Source organism: Myodes glareolus, chromosome 21 (genome assembly GCF_982192425.1).
Source record: "Myodes glareolus chromosome 21, mMyoGla1.1, whole genome shotgun sequence".
NCBI classification, from domain to species: domain Eukaryota; kingdom Metazoa; phylum Chordata; class Mammalia; order Rodentia; family Cricetidae; genus Myodes; species Myodes glareolus.
Genome location: NC_142046.1, coordinates 31,971,988 through 31,993,746, shown reverse-complemented (window position 1 = coordinate 31,993,746; position 21,759 = coordinate 31,971,988). Strand labels below are relative to the sequence as shown.

Below are 21,759 nucleotides of genomic sequence, written 5' to 3'. Positions count from 1 at the left end.
CAATTCTTTATACCTTGGTCTTGCTTTCCACTTGTGGAAAACAAGAAAAGAGTTGCCACCTATATTATAAGTTGTTTTTTAGTCCTCCCAATGAAATCATGGAATAAAACCTACAAATACTAATTAGTGAAATTTCTACTGTATTGAGTAAAGAAACAGTTAAGTAATACCAGTAGTATTTTATAAAGATTGTTAGTTTTTATTTTATTATACAAGATTATTTCCATAATTTGAATATATCTCCAGGAATTCTATCCATCTTTAATGTCAATAGAATGATTCTTTGTTTGGGGTTGGTTTTAGAATGATCTCACCTGTATTCTAAGTATTTAAAATTTTAGACAGCTATATTTTTCTTTTGTGCTTAGCCTTCCCCTTCCCCCCAACCCTGTCCTGAGAACCCAAACCTAGGACCTTATACATAGTAGATAAACACTCTTAGCACTGAATTTATTTACTGTTTTGATAGATAATCTCACTCGTGGGTTTCTTATATTGTCCATGAACTCATTATGAATCTTAGGCAGATCTTGAACTTATTTATGATCCTCTTGAGTGGCACAAGTTACCAGATTATTCTAGAGGGGCTATTTGTGTCTACGGTGGTTGCTCTTGTATCCATGTAAAGCCATGTGAGGATCACCTTTTCTCTAACTTACTATAACTTCCGTGTCTCTGCAGATTTCTTCATGCTCCCCTCCACCCATCTCCTTTCTTCTTAAGCTTAAGTCAGGCTGGCTCATTTACTTATTTTTGTTTCCTACTGCTCTGTCTTTTTCATAAAACTTATTTTTTTCAATTAATTAATATTTCAATAGTCCTAGTTTTCTACATAAATTTTCTATTGTTTTTATTGCTTTTCTGTGAAATGTCTGTGTTTGACTCCTCTCATACCTACTATACTTTGTATGCTTTCAGATCATTTTTCCAACATAGAAGAACTGACTGATAGTTTGTCTTCATCCTTGATACTCTGTTTATCCCCACCTTCAAACCAGAAACTATCACTAGGCTAAAAGAAATACCTTCTTGCTTTAAAGAAAGGGACAGGGAAGTGGGGCTGGGCAGAGGACTTAGTGGTTATATCACCTGCTGGGTAAGTGTGAGGAACAATGTTCGAACACCCAGAACCCATGTATATATTCCTGATGGGTAGGGTGTGGCAGTCCACCTGCAGTTATAGAAGAACTGAAGGCATACAAAGTATCTTTGGAGCAAGCTACCTGACCAGAGTAGCCTAACTGATGGACTTCTGGGTTCAATTGAACAAGAAAGATGGAAAGCCAAGATGAATTCTCTTGACATCAAACTCAGGCCTCTACACATATATACACAAGCACATGTATGCAAAACATAAAATGTACACGTATGAAAAAAAAATTATGTGAAAGTAGGAATGATTTTCTCCATAAGCATGAAGATTTAAGTTCAGTCGCTACACCCATATAAAAAGGCAGATGTGATGTTGGGCCACTGTAATCCATTCCTGCAGAGGTGGAGACAGAAGAATCCCTGTGCCTTGTTAACCAGCCAGTCTAAACAGGCGAGCCTCAAGTTCACTGAGAAAGTCTCACCTTTTTTATTTTTTTAATATTTGTGTATGTGTATATGATAAGTTAATACATATGGATATGCATGTGGCAGTCAGAAGATAACTTTCAGGAGTCCATTTTCTCCTACCATGTGAGTCCTGGGGATCAAACTCTGGTTTTCACTCTTGGTGGTGAGTTTCTTTATACACTGAGCCAGACCACTGTCCCAAAGGAACCCTGTCTTAAAAACTAAAGTGGAGAATAGTGAAGAAGACACTCAGTTTTAACCTTTGGCCTCCACATACAAACATTCATGACTACCTTAGGCCTTCAGTGTGATTTTGATTCTTGTTTCTGCATTATTTCTCTAATTCTGTGTTTCTTTTGTGTAGAATTGTGCTCCTGTATATTTACAGGAAGAAAACCAAAGCATAGGTGTAAACAGTTGCTTTTTCAGCAAGAAACCCTTCTTTGTGGATATCATTCCTTTAGACTTTGTTGTTGCTTTCTCTTCCCTTCTGTCATTACTGACCACCAAAGCAGCTTCTGTTTTCACTCCTTCCATTCTCCGATGCAAGATTTTTTTATTTCTTGCAATTCCTTCTTTGGGGGTGAAGTGTGCGTGCATAGCAGACATGTGAAGGTCAGACAACTTGTAGAAGTTGATTCTCCCCTAGTATATGGGTTCCGGGAACTGAACACAAGTCTTCAACCTTAGCAATAGGGGCCTTATTACTCTGAGCCAGCTCCCAAGTAGTGTCTTAATCATTGCAGAGAATATTATTTTCATTGCCTTTCTGCTACTTATGCAAATAACTTTTTTATTTCTCCTTAGTAGAAAGCTAGTATGAGTATAATTTGTATTTTTGAATATTGCCTGTATTAATTCAGCTGTTGTCACTATAAAACTATTAAAAAACATTCCAACTATTTTTATTTCCTGCCTTGAACCCAGACAGCTAATAGTCATTGCTCTTTGCTTCTTAAATGACCCATAATTATTTAAAATTTTTCTATGTATCACAGCTTACTTTTTGTTTGTTTTCTGTTACAAAGATCATTTGGTTTTAAAAAATGCACATTTTCTGGAGCTACTGTCTTTTTTTTTAAAGCAAAAAATTCATTGTAGAAAATACCAATACTTGTTGGAGATAATGGTATAATGAGTCCTGACTCTTCCATGCTTATGCGTTGATTGTATAATTTTAATAATTATCACAACATAGCTTAATCTATCCTCATCTCTTCTTTCTCTGTAAAATATTGAGGCAAAAAATAATGTCATTTTGTAATTAATTACTTAGTTAATTTTAAGTAGATGAGAACTTTTCAAACTATTTCTATCAAATAATTACACCTTAAAAATACTAATTACATGAAGAATGGCTCAGCCATTAAGAGAACTTGCTGCTATTAGAAAGAGTGAGAGTTCATGTTCCAACACTGGTTCTTTCCAGCTGAATTCTAGTAGCTCAGCAAATAGAGCTTTGCTCTGTTACTCATCTTGTTTCTTGAAACTCTTGGTTTTTCGAGACAGGGTGTAGTAAGGAGCTGCGGGCAGGCCTGCTTTTCATCCTGCCTGGCTCCCGCACAGCTAGCTTAGCCCCAGAAATAATAACACACAAGTTATATTCATTTAAACACTGCCTGGCCCATTATCTCTAGAGAGTTAGTTACTGACTAACTCTCATATCTTGATATTAACCCATTTCTAATAATCTCGTGGTAGAACCACGAGGTAGTGGCTTACCGGAAAAGATTCAGCATGTCTGACCTGGTGGCTGGCTCCATGGCATCTGCCTCATAGCCCTCTTCCCAGCATTCTGTTCTGTTTACTCCGCCTACCTAATTATCTGTCCTATCAAAGGGCCAAGGCAGTCTCTTTATTGACCAATGAAAATAACACAATAGACAGATAACCCTCCTCCATCATTTCCCCTTTTTCTGTTTAAGCAAAAAAGAAAGGCTTTCATTTTAACATAGTAAAATTACACATAACAAAACAGTTATCAAGCAAGAGTTACAGTCACAATATTTATAACTATATCTTTATCATAATAATGGAGAACTATAACCATGACTATCCATTCTTCAACTCCATCAAAGACTCCAGAAGGATATATTACCTAAGTAAACAAGAAGTAAGCAACTTCCAAAACTCTAGAAATGACAGAGACATCTCGCTGCCTGGACAGTCACCCAAAGTTCCTCTGTATCGTTGGGGCATCCATTTTTGGCCTTCAGGCCCATAATATCCAGCAGACATTTCCATGAAGCTGGAACTTTTAAAGACAGTTCAGTCACTATCTGCTGTGTCCTTCAGAATGTCTCACAGACTCTTTCATGAATCAGGAACCCCGAAAGATCATCTCACCTTTAGGCAAGTTCAGCAGTCCTCTCTCTGCAGGTTCTCTGTGTCCAGTTTATACAACAGTCCAGGCAAGAGCAGTTTCTTACCCAAAATGACTATCAAACTCCATAAGGAGCCTCTTCAATGCCCATCTTCCTCTTGAAGTAGATTGGTGCTGCCAGGAGCAGACATGTCTCATTGTCGTGAAAAGTCCTAAGTTATTAAAACATTAAATGCCATGTTTTGTAGTCTTTGAAAGATATGAAGAATGCCTATCTGAAATATATCTATGCACATCTAGAAAATCAAACTAACATTACTACAAGCTTGACTATTATCAATGATTATCCATTAACAACCTATATTTTTAATTATACATTAAATTTTTAAATAAACTACACAATCACAATACCTCAATCAAGATCAGAAACATATATACATATAACAAAATTGACCTTAAAATCCATAACAAAGCAAATTATTCATATCTATATCATATCCCCCTTTAATTGTAAAAGAACATTTATAAGCAATATTTGGGAATATGGACGTAGTTATTTCTCTCCAAACTTCTTCCTGCTGTATAGGGGCGCAGTTAATCAGGTCTTTTATGGTATAAACTGTCTGCCAGGTTCATCTCAGTCAGCAGTTGAGTGAAGTAATTTTTTGAGGGTGTTCACAGCAACCTTTCAGGAGGGCGTGGTCTATCATACCATATTGGGATAGAAGCAATCCACAGGGTCTCATCCTCTGTGAAAACAAAAGAAGAACCTCCTTTCCAAAGTATCATATCTTTAGATCCAAATTCAGAAGTCAAGGTATTTTCAACATATCTATCTTGGATTAGTTTAGCAGCATTTATAAACAAATATCTTTTAGCAGCTGTTGCTCCTTCCTCAGCATTCAGACAATTCAAAGAGAGCATAATAGCATACAGTATCAAGATTTTCTGTTTATTTTCCATCTTTATGTGGCTTTACTTTAACCTCTATTTCTTATATTTTTACTTTTACTTTTTGAGACAGGTTCTCTGTATATCTTTGTCCTGGAATAACACTGTAGACCAGGCTGTCCTTGAACTCACAGAGATCCTTCTGTCTCTGCCTCCCCAGTACTGGGCTCAAAGGTGTTTGTTACCACACCTTGAACTCACAGAGATCCACGTGTCTCTGCTTCCCCAGTGCTAGGATTAAAGGTGTGTGCTACCACACCTTGAAAGTCACAGAGGTCAACTACCTCTGCCCCTTAAAGTCTCAGAGGTCAATGTGCCTCTGCCTCCCAGGCATTGGGATCAAAGGTGTGTACCACCACACCCAACTACAGGGTTTCTCTGTGGATCTCTGGCTATCCTGGAACTTATTAGGTAGATCATGAGTGCTAGAATTAAAGGAATGCACTACCACCACCCAGCTTCTTGAGACTCTTAAAATTATGAATCATGAATATCTCTGGATTTTTGTTACCTTAGATTTTTATGAGAACTTTTATGGTGTGCAGATTACCGCACTGATGTGCTTGTGTTCCTGTCAGTCTGGGTTCAGGAGTAGTCATTGAGTGTCCTTAGTAGACTTGGGGATGTTAGCACGTAATGTCAGGGCCGGAGGCCAAGTTACTGGTACCTAGAAAGGAACTATTTAGTTCAGCGGTTCTCAACTTGTTGGTCGCAACCCCTTTAGGGATCATACGACCACAGGGGTTGCCTAAGACCATCCTAGATATCAGATATTTACATTACAATTCATAACAGTAGCAAAATTACAGCTATAAAGTAGCAACAAAAATAATTTTATGGTTCAGGGTCACCATATGAAGTAATATATTAAAAGTTTGAAGCATTAGGAAGGTTGAGAACCACTGATTTAGTTCCCCACAAATTTAAATGCTTATTTATAGATTGTAAATAAATGTTACTGTTTGCTTATTCTCTGACGGTGTATTTTGAACATGCTTCTTACATGGATGTCTTTTTGTTTTCAAAGGATATTTTGGAACTCTTGGAGAAAAGAGTGAAGTCGCGGTTTTCTCACCGGCAGATACATTTAATGAATTCATTTGGTTTTCCACAGTATGTGAAAATATTTAAAGAACAATTATCTCTGCCTGCAGAATTTCCAGATAAAGTTTTTGCTGAGAGGTGGAATGAGAATACTCAGGTAAGTTGAAGGCAATAATGGCAAAGAAATGTGTGTCTTTTCATGTTAATAGAGGAACGAAATTTTAAACTTTTTTCTTACTTAAGGGCAATAGACATAACTTGTGTCCTGAATTATATCTTTTCAGAAGAACTTCAAGTTAAGCTTTAGCACTCTTCAGTAGCTGAAATTTTTAATCTATATTTGGTTTACATTTTAGGTAATTTTTTTAGTGAATTTACATAGTGTAGATTTTATTTTATATATTTTGCAAATTTGACAAGAGACTGTATTGAAAGTTCACTCTTATCCTACACATGTGTTTTTTATTCCAGTTCTCATAGATAACTTCAGCTTTGTTTCATTAGTTTATTACAACACAATACAGGCTGTGGCACCTCTTATGAGTATACTGGGCAACCAGACTACCACTACACTATATTCTGGCCCTACTTTGTACCATTTCAAACCTTACTTGTAAGCTAAATTTTGTTTTATACCAAGAGGTCAGTGCTTACGTGATTTTTTTTAATCTTAATTTTGTTGTGATTCATACTTCACCACTTATAGTAATTATTGGTGTAACAAAATATATAATAAAATAAATTTAAGGTAGGAAGGATTTATTTTGAGAGTATGTAGTTGAGTTTGAGTTTGAGGATATAGTGGTGGGAAAGACATGAAGACCAGAGCTTTTGGTTTTTGGTAGATAGTCAACAGCATCTGCAATTAGAAAACAGAGTAATGAATGTTCCTGTTCAAATCTCAATCTCTCTCTCTTTCTCTTTCTCTCCTTCTCCTTCTCTCTCTCCCTCTCCCGTTTTCAATCCACGACCCCAACCCAGGGGAATGGTGATTGAGATGTGTGTTGTCTTAGTCAGTGTTCTATTGATACGAGGAGACACCATGACAAAGACAACTCATAAAAGAAGACATTTAATTAGGGTCTGGCTTACCATCTCAGAGGCTTATACCATTGTCATTATTACACTGACTGTGACATTGGACAGGCATGGTACTGGATGAGTATCTGAGTGATACTCCTGATCCACAAGCAGAGAGGGAGACTGGACCTGGAATGGACTTTTGAAACCTCTAAGCCCATTCCAATGACATACTTCCTCCCACAAGGCCTTGCCTCCTAATCCTTTTAATACTTCAAACAGTTTCATTCCTTGGTGACTAAATATGTGAGCCTACAGCAGCCATTCTTATTCAAAGCACCACACATGTCCAACCTCAATAAACTAATATAGATAATCCTTTACAGGCATGCTCAAATATTGACAGAGGTTTCTGTCCCACCCGGTTCCTCAGCCTGAACAGTGCCAAAGAAACACACAGAGGCCTACATTAATTATAAACTGATTGGCCTATTAACTCAGGCTTCTTATTAATTAACTCTTACATCTTACATTAACCCATAACTCTTGTCTGTGTTAGCCACATGGCTTGGTACCTTTCATTAGTGAGGAAGTCTCATCTTGCTTCCTCCGCATCTGAGTGACAACTGCAGATTAAGCCTTTCATCTTCCCAGAATTTTCCTATTCTGGTCACCCTGCCTATACTTCCTGCCTGGCTACTGGCCAATCAACATTTTATTAAACCAATATGAGTGACGAATATTTACAGGGTACAAGACCATTGCACTCAAAGGCCAGCCTAACCTAGATAATCTCCCATTAGTAAGTTGACAGTCAATATTGACCATCATACATATTGTATGTATACAACACACTTTAAATTAAGGTGATTAATATCTTAATTTTACAAATACTTAGTTTTGGATCTTCCCTTCCACCAGACTAATCTTACATGGGACTAGGCAAGTTTTTTCTGATGCTATGTCTGATTTAAGATCTCTTTCTATAGGAAGATGTTCTTTGTCATTGGTAATCTACATTATTCCTTTTCTTACTGCGTTCTGGATTTTAACATCTGACCATTTTCTTTACTTCTCACTGCCTCACAGGCATTCCCCTTATATAGCTCTTGAGCTAATAGTCTTATTCCATCATGTTTTTGAGAGATTTGAATGCAGTTATTCATATTTAAATATCTTATTTTCCAGGGATTTTGTATTTTCATGCCTTTTTACTTCCTCTTCCTAAGGTGGCGCCATTGTCTACCTAACTATGTTGCATTGTGGGTATCCATCACTGTATAGTTTTAAAGCCATGGGCTCTACATCCTGAGATATAGCCACAAATGAAAATTAAACAGAAAACAATGGCATTTATATTGAACATATATAGACTTTATTTATTATTCCCTTAACAGTGCAGTATAATAATGGCCTAGTTCTGTTGCTATAATAAAATGTTCTGATTAAAAGCAACTTGAGATATGGCTTACAGGTTAGAGTCCATCATTGGGAAGCCAAGACAGGAACAAGAAGGCAGGAGGTGAAACAGAGGCCATGAAAGAATGCTGCTTACTAGCTTGTACAGTTTGCTTTCTTAGACATCTCAGAGCTACCTGCCCAGGCATGGCTCAGCCACATTGAGCTAAGCCCTCTCACTTCAATCATTAATCAAGAAAACAACCTCCAGACGTGCTGACAGACCAGTTTGAAATGACTCTAATTTGTGTCTAGTTGGCAAAAAAAAACTAACCTCTACACACACACACACACACACACACACACACACAAAGCTATTTACATAGCATTTACATTGTGTTGTGCAGTACAGTATAAGTAATCCAGAGATATACAGAAATGTGCATTGGTAGTTACATACCCAAACTAATGACCTTTTCATATCAGAGAATAGGATTTCCCCGTATTTTGTTTGTCTAAGGTATTTCCTTGACTCAGTCTTCTACAGACACAGTAATGAATATAATTAGAGAATGATAGGAGTTTCTGGTGAAGCACTAGTCTAGATGATTTAAAAAGTGCATACAATTTGATGACAGGATGACTCACCTCTAGTGTTTATCAGGTAAAGGTGAAGTCACATGCAGTTTAGGTAGACACTTATTTAACAAAGTAAAGCAAAGGGTATTCCAGTACAGAGAGAGACTCAAACAGAAAAATGAGGTGGCAACTCATTGAGTCCTTTCCAATTTTGTGAATATTTATGGATGGTATGATCATGAGGTAGAGCTACTCTCTTCCTCCTGGCAAATCATGCTGAACCAGATCTCCCTTTTAGGTTATTTCCTATGATCCTTTTGAAACAGCCAGACACCAGACTCTATTGAGGATGCAAGCTTGTAAGTAGCATGTGAAAGTTCCCTGGCACCTTAGTTTCTGATAAGAACAAATTTCTCACTGGAAGAATGTTTAAACAGCCACAGAGAGGCATTTGTTCTTTGGGAAACACATTTATCAAGACGAGCTACAGTTTCCTTCATTTCCTCATGCCAAGTTGCATCCAAGCAGGATACCAACCCCTTAGGTACAGCTGAAGTTTTCCTTCTTACCCTCAGGCGTGACTGCCTGAAGCTCTCAGCTTTCTAGTTTGTTTTATTTTGTTGTTTTGTTTTCAGACTTTATTGCCCCCAATTAAACTTAAGTGGCACATGGTAGGTGATGATCTCTTTTCTTGTGACAGGCTTACAGCTTTAGTGTTTAAAGAAGAACTGGCACTGTTAGGGCTTGCAGCTTAGTTTCATCACCTTGTGCTGCCTCCTTGACTTGGAAATGTGTCAGCACCATGGCCAGAGTCCCCTTCTTCAGGGTTGTGGTAAAGGTGGTTTGGGAGCTAGCCACTACTTCAGTGCTGACATTGCAGCTAGTTATTTGTTTAAGATACACCTGTAGTTCTTACACGCTTTTTTTAAACACTAGGAAGTGAATATTTAACAAGAAAAATACATCTATTGAGAGCATGAAATTTCAAGAGAGAATCAAAAGTTTATTCCTGAAATTTAGATATTTTTGAGGTGAAAGAAGAAACATCTCTAGAAGAGATATAAACATTTAGTTTATCTGTGGCTTTCGTTATTGTTTGGGGAGTTCAGTATTTATATTTGGGATTTTTTTTTTTAGAGATCTTCAGTAATTTTTTTTGCAGTGTCATGTAGTGTTTTTTGGTAATATGTTCTTGTTTTTAATAACACACTGTGTCATATTTTGCTGTCCATATATCCTTGTTTGTAGGGCCATCTGCTGGAGACTGGCCAACCTGCTAGGAACAAATGATTCTATCTCTCCTAGAACCTGTCAGCTGCCCTAGCTTCTCAACCCAGAGCTGGGGCTCATGAACCTCTTCCCATCCTGTGCTAGAATGCTAACTACCTTGATTTTGTCAAAATAACCTCAGCTTCCATGAGTTTATGTGTTGTGAGAACCTGCTTGTTTGTCCCCAGCTGCTCTGCTCCAAAATAACCACACAGAAACTGTATTATTTAAATCATTGCTTGGCCCATTAGCTCTAGCTTCTTATTGGCTAACTCTTACATCTTATTTTAACCCATCTCCATTAATCTGTGCATCACCATGAGGCCGTGGCCTACCAGCAAAGATTCAGCACATCTGTCTGCAGCAGTGGCTCCATGGCTTCTCCCCCGACTCTGCCTTCCATCTCCCAGCATTCAGTTTAGTTTTTCCTGCCTAGCTCTTTTCTACCCTATCAGGCCAAACCAGTTTCTTTATTAACCAATGGCATTCATAGCATACAGAGGGGAATCCCACATCATTCATGAATACAGAAGTTCTGTTCTGGTCCTCTCTTGTTCCCTGGCTCTTAGAATCTTTTCATGCCTTTTTCTAAGATGGTCTCTGAACTTTGGAGGAATTGTCATATATAGATGTTCTATTTCTGGCTGAACATCGGCCATTCACTTAGCATCTGCATTGTGGCCAGTTGTGAGTTTCTCCATTAACCACCATCTGCTACACAAACTTTTCTGATGAGGTCTGAGTGCTATACTAATTACCAGAGAGGAATTTAGAGGGTATAGTGTCCATACAGCAGAATAGTAGAAATAGAACTCCCTAACCATAGGTATTTGGCTGTATTTACAACTATGCGTGTGCCTCTTAGTCTGTAATATTTGTGCCCCTACGGCTCCCATGGTCACAGCTTGCTATTTTGGTCATTATTTTGTCACCGTTTCTGTTTTTACTTGTTTAAGGAAAAGGAACCTTTATACCAAGCAAATTACTTGTGAAAAATTATGCCAAGTGTTGCTGCATCTATCCTTGCTCTGTCACTTTGAGCTTACTTCTTTTCATCTAATGTTTTATTCAGCGCTGTTTCCTTACCTTCCTTTGAATCCCAGTTCTCTAGAATTATTTCTTTTATAATCTTGCATGAGCAAAGACCCTAATTGACCTCCATATTTCTACATTCATTGGCATCTTATAATGTACCTCAGTTTAGTTTTACAAAGTAGTTTGTATCGAATTGTTGATTATTACTTCCCTCCTGAAGTTTCTTCCCTTGTGTGATAGTTAATCTTCATGTCACCATGGAAATACACTTCAGGTTTAGATTACCATGGAAACGCATTCTATGTGTATCTATGAGGGAGTTTCCAGAAAAATTTTAACTACAAAGGGAAGACCAATTGTGAATGTGGATGCTACCATTCCATGTGCTATCGTCACATATGAAATGGAAAGGAGAAAGAAAGGGAACATGAGCTAAGAAACAGCATTCATCATCACCTCCTCCTTCCTGCTACAATGCTTCAACACTGGTGCGTGCTTCTGAAGCTCCTGCCACCATGCCTTCGACTCCATGTTGAATTGTACCATTCAAAAGTACGGCCAAAAGAAGCCCATCCCATAGGCAGTTTTTAGGTAAGGTATTTTTTTTCTGAGCAAGAAGAATAATAACAAAATGCATCTTGTTTTCCAGATTGCTCTTGTACATTCTTTCGGGCCCTAGTGTCTCTTTTTTCATTACTCCTTTTTTCATCTACTACTTTAGTATTTATAACTAAAGGCTCACTTCTTGACTACATAGTACTCTTCACAAGCATCCTGTGCTTCCCACCCTCCCCCACAATAGTTCATCTTTATGTTCTCGTTAAATCTGTTTTTGCTTATCAATGAAGGGTTCATCAGGCAAGTCTTCTTGGAAATGTCTACATCCTCCCCCACAGTTGTACTTGGTTCCAGTTAGGCTTTCTTTTTCTATGCTGCCCCTTTGCAAATAATTGTGCTTAACAAATAGGAAGAATTCCCCTTATGCCATGGTCCTACTTTATAGCGCTTCATAATTTCCAAATATATTCTTTTAATACTTCCCTTTTTTTCAAGTATAATAACTCTTGATTTTCTAATTTGTACTACCTTCTGTTCAATCATCCCACTAGTTTGACTATATTGTTTCCCCTTTTGAGATTGGAAATTTGGGATTAAGCTGCATTATCCTTATTGTTTTGTTTTTGTTTGTTCTTTGTTTTTTAGTGTCTCTCAGAAGACTCAACTGTGCGTGAAGTTTTACAGAAACATTTCAATATCGACAAAAACTTACGGTCATTACATATGCTGTTGGTTTGTATTTTTTAACTACATTTATTTTTGCATGATTTGTGAAAACAAAAAATTATATGTTAATGGAATGCCTTATGTTTCATACATTCATACATGGATAATCTTTATTTTTAACATTTTGAAGTGCCTTCAAACTGTTTTCAATAATAGCTATAATATTTCTACATTCCTACCAGTGGCATATAAGTCAAGAGTACTGCTTACATCGTGATGTGAAATTTTTAAACTTACAGGTGCATTTAGGACTAAACTTCCTATTTTATTACATTGACTATGCTGATATTTAGATATAGTATGCATCTTACTTGATTTAGTTATTGTTTATTTTCACTGATACTTCTCTCACACAGATTCAGTACATATTTTAAGTGTATAAATACTTAAATGTTTTACTTTCTTTGAAACAGTTGTAAATGGTATTTGTAAATTCTAGTATGTTCAGTCTTGCTGAACTCTCAGGTTTTTAAAAATGAGGTCTTTAGGATTTTCTGTGTAGACATATTCAAATTATCCACAAATAGGTACATTTTCTTGATCCCTTTCTAGTCTTTGTCTTTTCCTTTTCTTATTTTTTACCATGATTTGTTGGCTTAGAGTGTTGAGATTGATCATCTTTCTTTGTTGCCAGTTTTAAGAGGAAAACAGTCAGTATTTTAATATGATACAAATTTTAGATGTAAGGTTCCTTATATGTGGTCATTGCTAACCTCTTTTTTTTGCCTAGTTTGTTGAGTTTATTATGAATGTGTGTTAGATTTTTGTCAAGTGCTAAATCATATGCTATGATTATATGCTTTTCTTTAGTGAATAATATGTCAGATATTACACTGATTTTTCTTTTAAGGTGTTTTGTTTTCTTTTTTCTTTTTTTATTTATCTTGTGGGTGTGGTCATGCCAAAGCCAATCAAGTACTTAATTGCTGTGAATATTAATTAATACTTGAACTTAGTCTGATAGTTCTAAAAAATTACAGTACGTGCCTTTCAGAAGAAAAGCATTTCTTGGTCCATTTGTTTCTGCTTTTCAGTCATGGGAATGAGTAACAGCAACCTTCTCTTAAGTAGCACGTTCTGCCCAGTAACAGGTCAGCTTTCTACGTAACCTCCAGCCGTTTCACAGTGAACACTTCCCTTGTCCACACATGTTTCTTCTTTCACAGCTATTAGATGGCAAAGCTGGGGCTCAGCTCTAGGCTTCTTGGGCTATTTGAAGCTTATGGCATGCTTCATGTGTTTCTACTGCATTGTAATTACTGATTCTTCTTCTCCTTTCTTGTCTTTACTGAATAAAGTTGTATTTCTCCATATAAACTTATCTCATTAGTTTAATTCCCTCCTACCCATCAAAAATATTGTGTCATTTCTAACAACCTGGCTATAATAAAGTTGTGGATTATGAATCTGTGAATTCATCTGTGGTAGTTTGAACATAATTGCCCCCTTAAGCTCATAGGTAGTGCTCTGTTCGGAGTTGTGGCTTTGTTGGAGTGGGTATGGCCTTGTTGGAGGAAGTGTGTCACTGTAGACGTAGGCTTTTAGATCCCATATATGCACATGCACTACTCTGTAGTTCAGACCACTTCCTGTTGCCTGTGAGTCAAGATGTAAGAACTCTCAGCTCTTTCTCTAGCACCATGTCTGCTGCATGCTGCCTTGCTTCCCACCATGTCGATAATGGACTAAACTTTGAACTGTAAACTAGCCACCCAATTAAATGTTTTCCTTTATAAGAGTCATGGTATCTCTTCACAGCAATAGAAAACCCTAAGCCACCATCTATCCACACATACATAAAGATGTATAAAACAACATGTATGAGATTTCTTTCTCCAGCCTTGCTTATCATTACAAAAAGTGGAAATAACAGATGTTTATCAACAGAAAATGAGTAATTATAGGTATATACAAAGGAGTTCAGTAGACAATGATTGCACTAGAATTAAAATCAATATGGATAAGTTTTCATAATAGATTTTCATTTGAAGATGAGTTCTGAAACTATCTTTATAGAACTTTCGTTATAGAAAGCTTGAAAAAAAAAATAGGGAAATAGCCACAAATGGTCAGAGTCCCAGCTTGTAGAACAATGAAGTTCAAGGACTTCCATTCTCTTGTCCTTAACTATTGAGTATCTGAAGTGTACATCTAACCTGATGCTGTGTATTTGTGTCTGCTACATTTACAAACCTCAGATATTTCTATTCAATATACAAATTAATACTGTTAATTGAGGTAAAAACTTAGTCCCAGAAGCTGATATTTGCTTGAGTGGAGAACCAAATGAAGAGGATAGTTATGTCTAAGGTTATAACTGTTTTCAAAACTGCTTACTTCTCAACTGTAATTACTTACCTTTACATATTATTTGTAAACATCTAGTTTTGAATTGTTCTTTCAGTTTCTTGTTGTTGGACATTTCTTCTTTTAATTATTTTTGACAAATAAGATTCAAGTGCATAATAGTAGAGATGGCAGTATCTGAACTGAGTATCTGCTGCATTTTCATGGAGCAGAGTTCGATGCTAACTCTAGTTTCTTTCTTATAAGAATAAACTATACCAATTTTTAAACATTGTTCTTTAATATCTCCAGAATATTCAAGTAAATAAGTAATTTTTAATGCACCTTTCTTTAGATGCTTGCTTTAAATCGAGTAACAGTATCACGCCCATTTATGACTTCAGCAGATCTGATGGAGGCACAGCATTTGTGTAACTTGGACTCTAAAGCAAGTATTGTACATGGTGAGAAACTGCTTTGTTAGTCTTTCTTTTAATTTTTAGATTTTTAAAGTTTGGATTTAGGTATTTTCCAAACTTATAATCAGTATGGAGCATGGTGCATTGTATCCAGAGTACACACATAGCAGCTTTGAGTCAGTACTGTGCAGTGTCTTATCACTGCTCTTTAGAGTGAAAGAAACTGTTCTGCCTCCCATGCCAATAGGAATTCCAGGTGAGGTTATTGACAATGTTCTCCATCCTTCCTCTAAGTGCTACTATATTTGGTGGTATTTGTTCATTTGAGGTTCACTCTTCCTTTTGATAATGGAACATTTTTCTCTCCATTGGGTTGGGGAAAGCAGGGACTATGCACACAGTTTTAGATATGTTATTTGAAATTGCATAATAATCACAATTTCTGTTGTTTGTTGTGGGTCATATAGAATCAAATTTTTTTATGTTTATAGCACACCCCTTTAAGTTTACAAAAATCTTTATTTTGCAGATCTCCCCCAGTAACAACTATGTTTGGGGAAGTTAAAAGACTTACTTGTGTTTTTGTAGAAAATAGTGGTTGGAATACTTTTAAATACAGGGCATCTCTACCCCTCAAAGCCTTGACTAAACAGTAGTAATTTCCTAGAGGACAGTCATTTCAGTGTCAAGCAACTCAAGAGTCCATCTCTCTTTTATTATAGGTCTGTCAGTCTTGGAAATCTGTCTTATAATAGCAATGAAACATTTAAATGACATATATGAAGAGGAGCCCTTTAATTTTCAAATGGTCTATAATGGTGAGATGAAAAGTTTGCAATTTTCTTCTAGATTTCTTCTCTGTCTCTTATTGGGGAGTACTAATATTCTTATTGCTTACTTTGCAGAGTTTCAGAAATTTATTCAAAGAAAGGCCCATTCTGTTTATAACTTTGAGAAACCTGTAGTCATGAAGGTATGTTTTCATTTGCTTGTAGTTTTCATCAGATCCAACTTGATTTTTTATATATTTCATAACTTTTTGAACCCTTAAATATTTTATTATAAGAACTCTTTCAAAGCAAAATCTGGTTCAATGGAAAAATACTTCAAAAATTCTTTAGGCAGCCTGTTTTAGAGTTTGTGAAGATATATTGCCCTCTACTGTCTGTTCTTAGTACTTGCATACTGCAAAGGAAGTACATTGCTGTACTTTTTCCAATCCACAAGTTGGCACTTATAAATACTGTTGCATTTGTGGTAAGTTATCAATTTACAACTTGACAGTGATATCCTTTAATACACTCCTCTGCTCCAAAGAAAATGGGAATCACATTATATAGACTTAGGTTTTCTAGTAGCCATAAGAAATATAAGGTCAAATAACTGTAACAGTATAACTCAGTCTATTAAAAATATTTCCAAATCTGTGATTAAATATTTTATGAAGTATTTTCTATTATATCTTTAAAATTTGAAATACGTGTACAGAATTATAGCAGATCCCAATTTAATAAATACTCATTAGAAATTTTTTCTTTTAAAATTATTAAATATATAACTAGAAAAGTAGATTACATTTAAAAATTATACCAAATATATTCATTTTACTAAATAAAATCTCAGAGTTTTATGTTCATATTTAATGGAATCTAAATAAAATGTAAACAAAAAGTGTTGGCACAGTGTGGTTGTGTCATAAGAGACTAAACATCTTTATTTTTTAAATAAATAGTGGAAGCCTGATTTGGCATTCCTTCTAGAGCATAGCATGAATTTCTTTTCCTGTAGCAGTTTTCACAGAGCAGAGTCTTGCCAGTTCTCGAAGCAGCTCCAGTCCTAGCATCCTGAGGGAGGATTCTCCCTGACGCCTCTCTAGTTGTCGTAGTTGTGCAAAGGACACCTGGGCATGTTTAGGAACCATTTGTAGCTGCTCATTTGTACATTTTAAAATAGGGTTTATTTTTTGACTTGGAAATGTTTTTTCAGTTTTGTTTATCTCTACTTAAAGAATCTAATATTTTCTCATTTTATAAAATGATTGACATCCAAGCCTTTTCCTATAAGAACTTTTAAGACAAACAGAATTATATTCTAGTGATTCACAGTGAACTTTAAGAAAAAAATGCTCAAGAATCTACTTCAATACTTACAGGCAGAGGAGATACGATGGCCAGGATGGTGGTTTTCCCAGGGGCAGGCTTATCCATTGCACTCCAGATGTTTGACCCCTGCAGTTTCCCCAGATGCAGGAAATTCGACTTCATAATTTATGAAAGTGGGTGGCTGGATTTGCACTCTCCACTGGGAGGGGAAAAAAAGAGACTATTTCTACTTCCATGTGTCACTGTTTTAGATTTCATCAGAGTGTGGTGTTTCTTTCCTTAATAACAAACCTCAACAGTTGTCAAGGTTCTAAAAGTGCTATATGAGTTGTACAGTAAAGGAAGCAAACAGTTAAGATTTCTGTTAAGGTGACTAAGAGGAGCATGGACGGGAGCTTCGTTGACTGATGGTAAAACAAACACACCACCACCCCAGAGTTGTGCCGTCTTATAGGCCCTTTGCTTACAGGACCCACCTGATACTCTGGACCTCTTAACCTTTCTTAACCTCTCCCTGTGTTACAGTTGTTTAACTTTTTTGTTCTTTAATTTTTACTCATGTTTCTTGAAAGGAGTTATTTTCATATAATATATCCCAGTCCCCTCCCTCAGATCCTTCCCACCTCACCCTTCCAACTCCATGCCCTCCCTCAAGAAAACAGTCAAGCAAACAGACAAGGATAAAACAAAATGAACAAACTGACAAAAGAAACAACAAAATAGCAGGGGAAAGCACATACACAGGCAGAGACATGAACGGAACCCATAAAAACAAAAGCAGAAACCGTAAGACCAGTTTGGGTGGGGCGTAAGGTGAGCACGTGCCAAAGCAAAGCCATAATGAGACCAAAAATGTCCAAATACCTTTGAGTTCATTTGTGTTGGCCATCTACTACTGTGCATGATCTCTGCCCTTAAATGTGGTTTCTATACCCAGAGATACTTCCTTGGAGAAGCTAATTTTTCCTTTGTGAGAGGTTGTTAATTGGGGATAGCTTCTTGGTGTGGATGAGAGATCAAGTTTACTTCCCCAGCTCAGCACATGGATGGACCCCTTCTGGCTTGAACCTGTGCATGCTGTGTGTTTGTCACAGCCTCTCAAAGTTCCTGCTCCTTAGTCCTGCTGTGTCTGGAAGACACTGTTTCCTTGGTATCCATTCCCTCTGGCTCATATAATCTTTTTGCCTTTTTTACCACAGAGCCCTAAGGTGAGGGGTTTGATGGAAAAAAAATCCTATTTAGGGCAGGGTGTTCCAAGGTCTTCTGCTCTGTACATTGTCCAGATGTGGGTCTTTGTTGGTTCCCATCTACTGCAGGAAAAGTTTCTCTAATGGTGGCTAAGTACGACACTGATCTATTGGTATACAGCTGTTTAACTTTAATAAAGCTTTATTGAGACTGAAACAAACCTGTTTATAGAGTCTTATTAGTTTCTTCGATTTTTAGTATCAAAGTAGTAGACAAAGGATAAGTTCAGAAGCTGAATGTGAAAAGTGCTGAGCATGAACAGGATTTGAGTACAGTAGAAAAAAGAAACCTGTGATATGGAATCAGTCTAGAAACAAAACCTTGTTAAGATTCAGATAAAATTAACAGTTTAATTCTATGGATTTGATTAGGCTTGGGGTTTGGGGACTACCATTTCTGTTTAATGGTGCTAGGCCAGCACTTCATACTGCTGAGCTAAATTCCCATCATTAAAAGTTGGTGTCTTTTCTGTTCTCTTTCTTACTTTCTTCATCCCCTGTCTGTCATGAACAAAGTTTTAGTTAATTAAGAAAAAGATTATAGAGCCCAGATGTGGTAGCCCACACCTTTAATACCAGCACTTGCATGCAGAAGCAGGCGGATCTCTGAGTTCTAGGACAGCAGGAGCTACACAGAGAAATCCTGTCTTAAAAAATAGTTAAAAATGAAATAAAAAATAAATATTTTAATATAAAATGCATGGAGAGGTGCACTTGGGGAAAAGATGATTTAAATGTGCTGACTCTCTTTTTAACCAATAATAATGTCTTGGACTTCTGTCTTTTATTTTGCAGGCGTTTGAGCATTTACAACAATTGGAATTAATAAAACCCATGGAAAGAACTTCAGTCACTTCACAGAGAGAATACCAGCTAGTGAAACTACTTTTGGATAATACTCAAATTATGAATGCTCTACAGAAGTACTCCAACTGCCCTACAGATGTGAGGCAGTGGGCAACATCCTCACTAAGCTGGCTGTGAATATTTTATGTATATTTCTGTATAAAACTAAAAGCTACTACTGTCCTTTAAGAGATATATTATTACATCCCTTTGTTTATAAATATTGCTTATGAGAAACTTGAACTTAACTATCTTGCCTATTTGTTGAATCATGACAGCACATTCACAAAATCCCATTGATTTAAATTGCACTACATTAGTAGTAGTCAATATATTCAAAAGAATAAAATTTTAGGGATAGTCCACATGATGGTGTGACGCTTTTGTAGAATGTATGTGGTCTTTTGGAAAAGGTGGTTTCAACTAAGTACTCAGTTTACCAAATGTAACCCTAAGCAGTCAGGAGACAACAAAGAACAGAAATTACATGATTATTTCAGCTACAGTAGGAACTTTTACTGGGATTGGATTTGGTTTTGCTGTATACATTGGAATTTTGGGTCTTAACCAAATTTCAGTAGATTGGCCCACTTGGGCTGAAGAAAGTTTGTGGAAGGGGTTGAAAAATCTGAGCATTTTCTTCTGAGTATCTTACTATAATCTCATGTAGGGATTTTTTTAAGTGTACATTCTGGGTCTACTTTTGTTCAGAAGGAATCAGAATTTGTTATCTAACATGTACCTTAAAGGATTCCTGGGAAACTGCTTTTACAAATGGGAAGTGTTAGCAGTGTGCTTCAAAAAGGAATTTCCTGAGAACATACAATGTCAGTCAAAGGTCTGTATCATAAATTCAGACCTAAAAGTAACAGGTTGAAGTTTAAAAATGGAACTTTAATCATTCAATGGCTTCATTTGTTCAAGAATATTTGATTGCATATTTGGTCATAGTGAGGTTTTATAAAATACATAACTCATCTGTGTGCAATTTATAAAGTATTTAACTGCAGAACTGAATAGTGTTTACAGACTAGAAAACTAGCACACTGGCGGTATGTCTAGGATCACAGCACGGGAATGTCTGGTGTGACTAAAGCCCATGTTATTAAAAACTGAAGCTCAACCCAGCAGTGGTGCATACCTTTAATCCCAGCACTTGTGAGGCAAAGGCAGGCAGATCTCTTGAGTTTGAGGCCAAACTGGTCTACAAGAGCTAGTTTCAGGACAAGCTCCAAAAGCTACAGAAAAACCAGCTCAACTGCACATTCCTTACTATTTTACAGGACACTTTCAAGAAATAATTTGGCTGATTTCTGTGCATTAAAGTACCACCTCCTAGTTAAACCCATATTCTTCAGACACCGCCTTTCCTACAGTAAAACATGGTAACTGTCTGTCTTAAGACTTTTTTCCCCTGCCATATCTTATTAAGTCTAAGGCTTGCATAGTGGTTTGATAACATACATAGTCCACACATTTTCAGCGGCGAAAAAAATATTTAACATGGTAATATTAGCTATATTACCTGAATAAAAGCAAAATTTTTCCTTTAAAAAACTAGTAGTAGCAGGACAAGGTGTCTGTAGTCCCACCATGTAGGAGATTTGTTAAAAGAGAATCAAGCATTTGTGACCAGCCTAGACTACATTGTGAGAGCCTGTCTAAAAACAAAAGTCCCTCTTTAAAGACCCTAATAAAATGACATGAGAATTTCAAAACTTACTTAGATGCTGCTTAAAAGCTTAGTTTTCTGCTTTCCTGACTGGGTAACAACTAGAGAAGCTCTGGTTTGAACAATGTATTCAACTTTAAACAGGCAAGATGAATTTTTATTTTTAATAAAATTTTTAATTATGATAAAAATGAAGTAACTATGAAGGTCATAAAAGTATAGGCATATATTGCAAGTTTTTTAGCCAGTTTCACTTCATATATAGTTTAAATTACATTATTAAATCTAATAAAAATAACAATGTATGGCACGGAAGTGTATATCTGTAATGTACAACTCCACAGCTTCAGAAGTGGAGCCTACACAACAGTTCCAAAGCACCCTGAGGAATGGTAACAGAAAGTATGACTTGAAGATTCTCTGCCATGAAGAAAAATACTGAAAATCAAGATTCTCCTGGGCCAAGAGATGGAAGAACTACCAAAAAGGACTTAGACTTCTTCCATGTGGCCTACAGAAACTTGGATCTTGTTTAAAAGGCATTTCTGATTTATATGCAGACACGTGTCTCTGAGAAATTAAAATCTGTCGTTTAAACTTCCATATGATAATGTCTTATATGGTAAGGACCTATTACCTACTTATCTAAAGAATTAGACACTGCAGAATATGCTGTGGAAATAGTTTCTGTGGCAGTCGTGTGTATATTCCACCATTGCCTTTT

General features: G+C 36.5%; 1 protein-coding gene and 1 non-coding gene across 11 annotated transcripts in view; both read left to right on the top strand.

Annotated features, from left to right (window-relative positions):
- Orc4 (origin recognition complex subunit 4) overlaps window positions 1–21,636 on the top strand; it is a 44,166-nt gene extending 22,530 nt beyond the window's left edge. For all 10 annotated transcript variants that reach the window (XM_085681178.2, XM_085681182.2, XM_085681183.2 and 7 more), the window contains 6 exons: window positions 5,862–6,035; window positions 12,383–12,469; window positions 15,105–15,213; window positions 15,891–15,986; window positions 16,074–16,141; window positions 19,313–21,636. In XM_085681178.2, coding sequence (XP_085537304.2) covers window positions 5,862–6,035; window positions 12,383–12,469; window positions 15,105–15,213; window positions 15,891–15,986; window positions 16,074–16,141; window positions 19,313–19,501 — 723 coding nt within the window. In that variant the 3' untranslated portion in view covers window positions 19,502–21,636. The remainder of the gene's footprint in view (window positions 1–5,861; window positions 6,036–12,382; window positions 12,470–15,104; window positions 15,214–15,890; window positions 15,987–16,073; window positions 16,142–19,312) is intronic.
- Window positions 17,311–17,470, top strand: LOC125395147 (U1 spliceosomal RNA). The gene has a single exon (XR_007230473.1). It is a non-coding gene; the product is annotated as a U1 spliceosomal RNA (small nuclear RNA).
- Window positions 21,637–21,759: the final 123 nt, after the last annotated feature.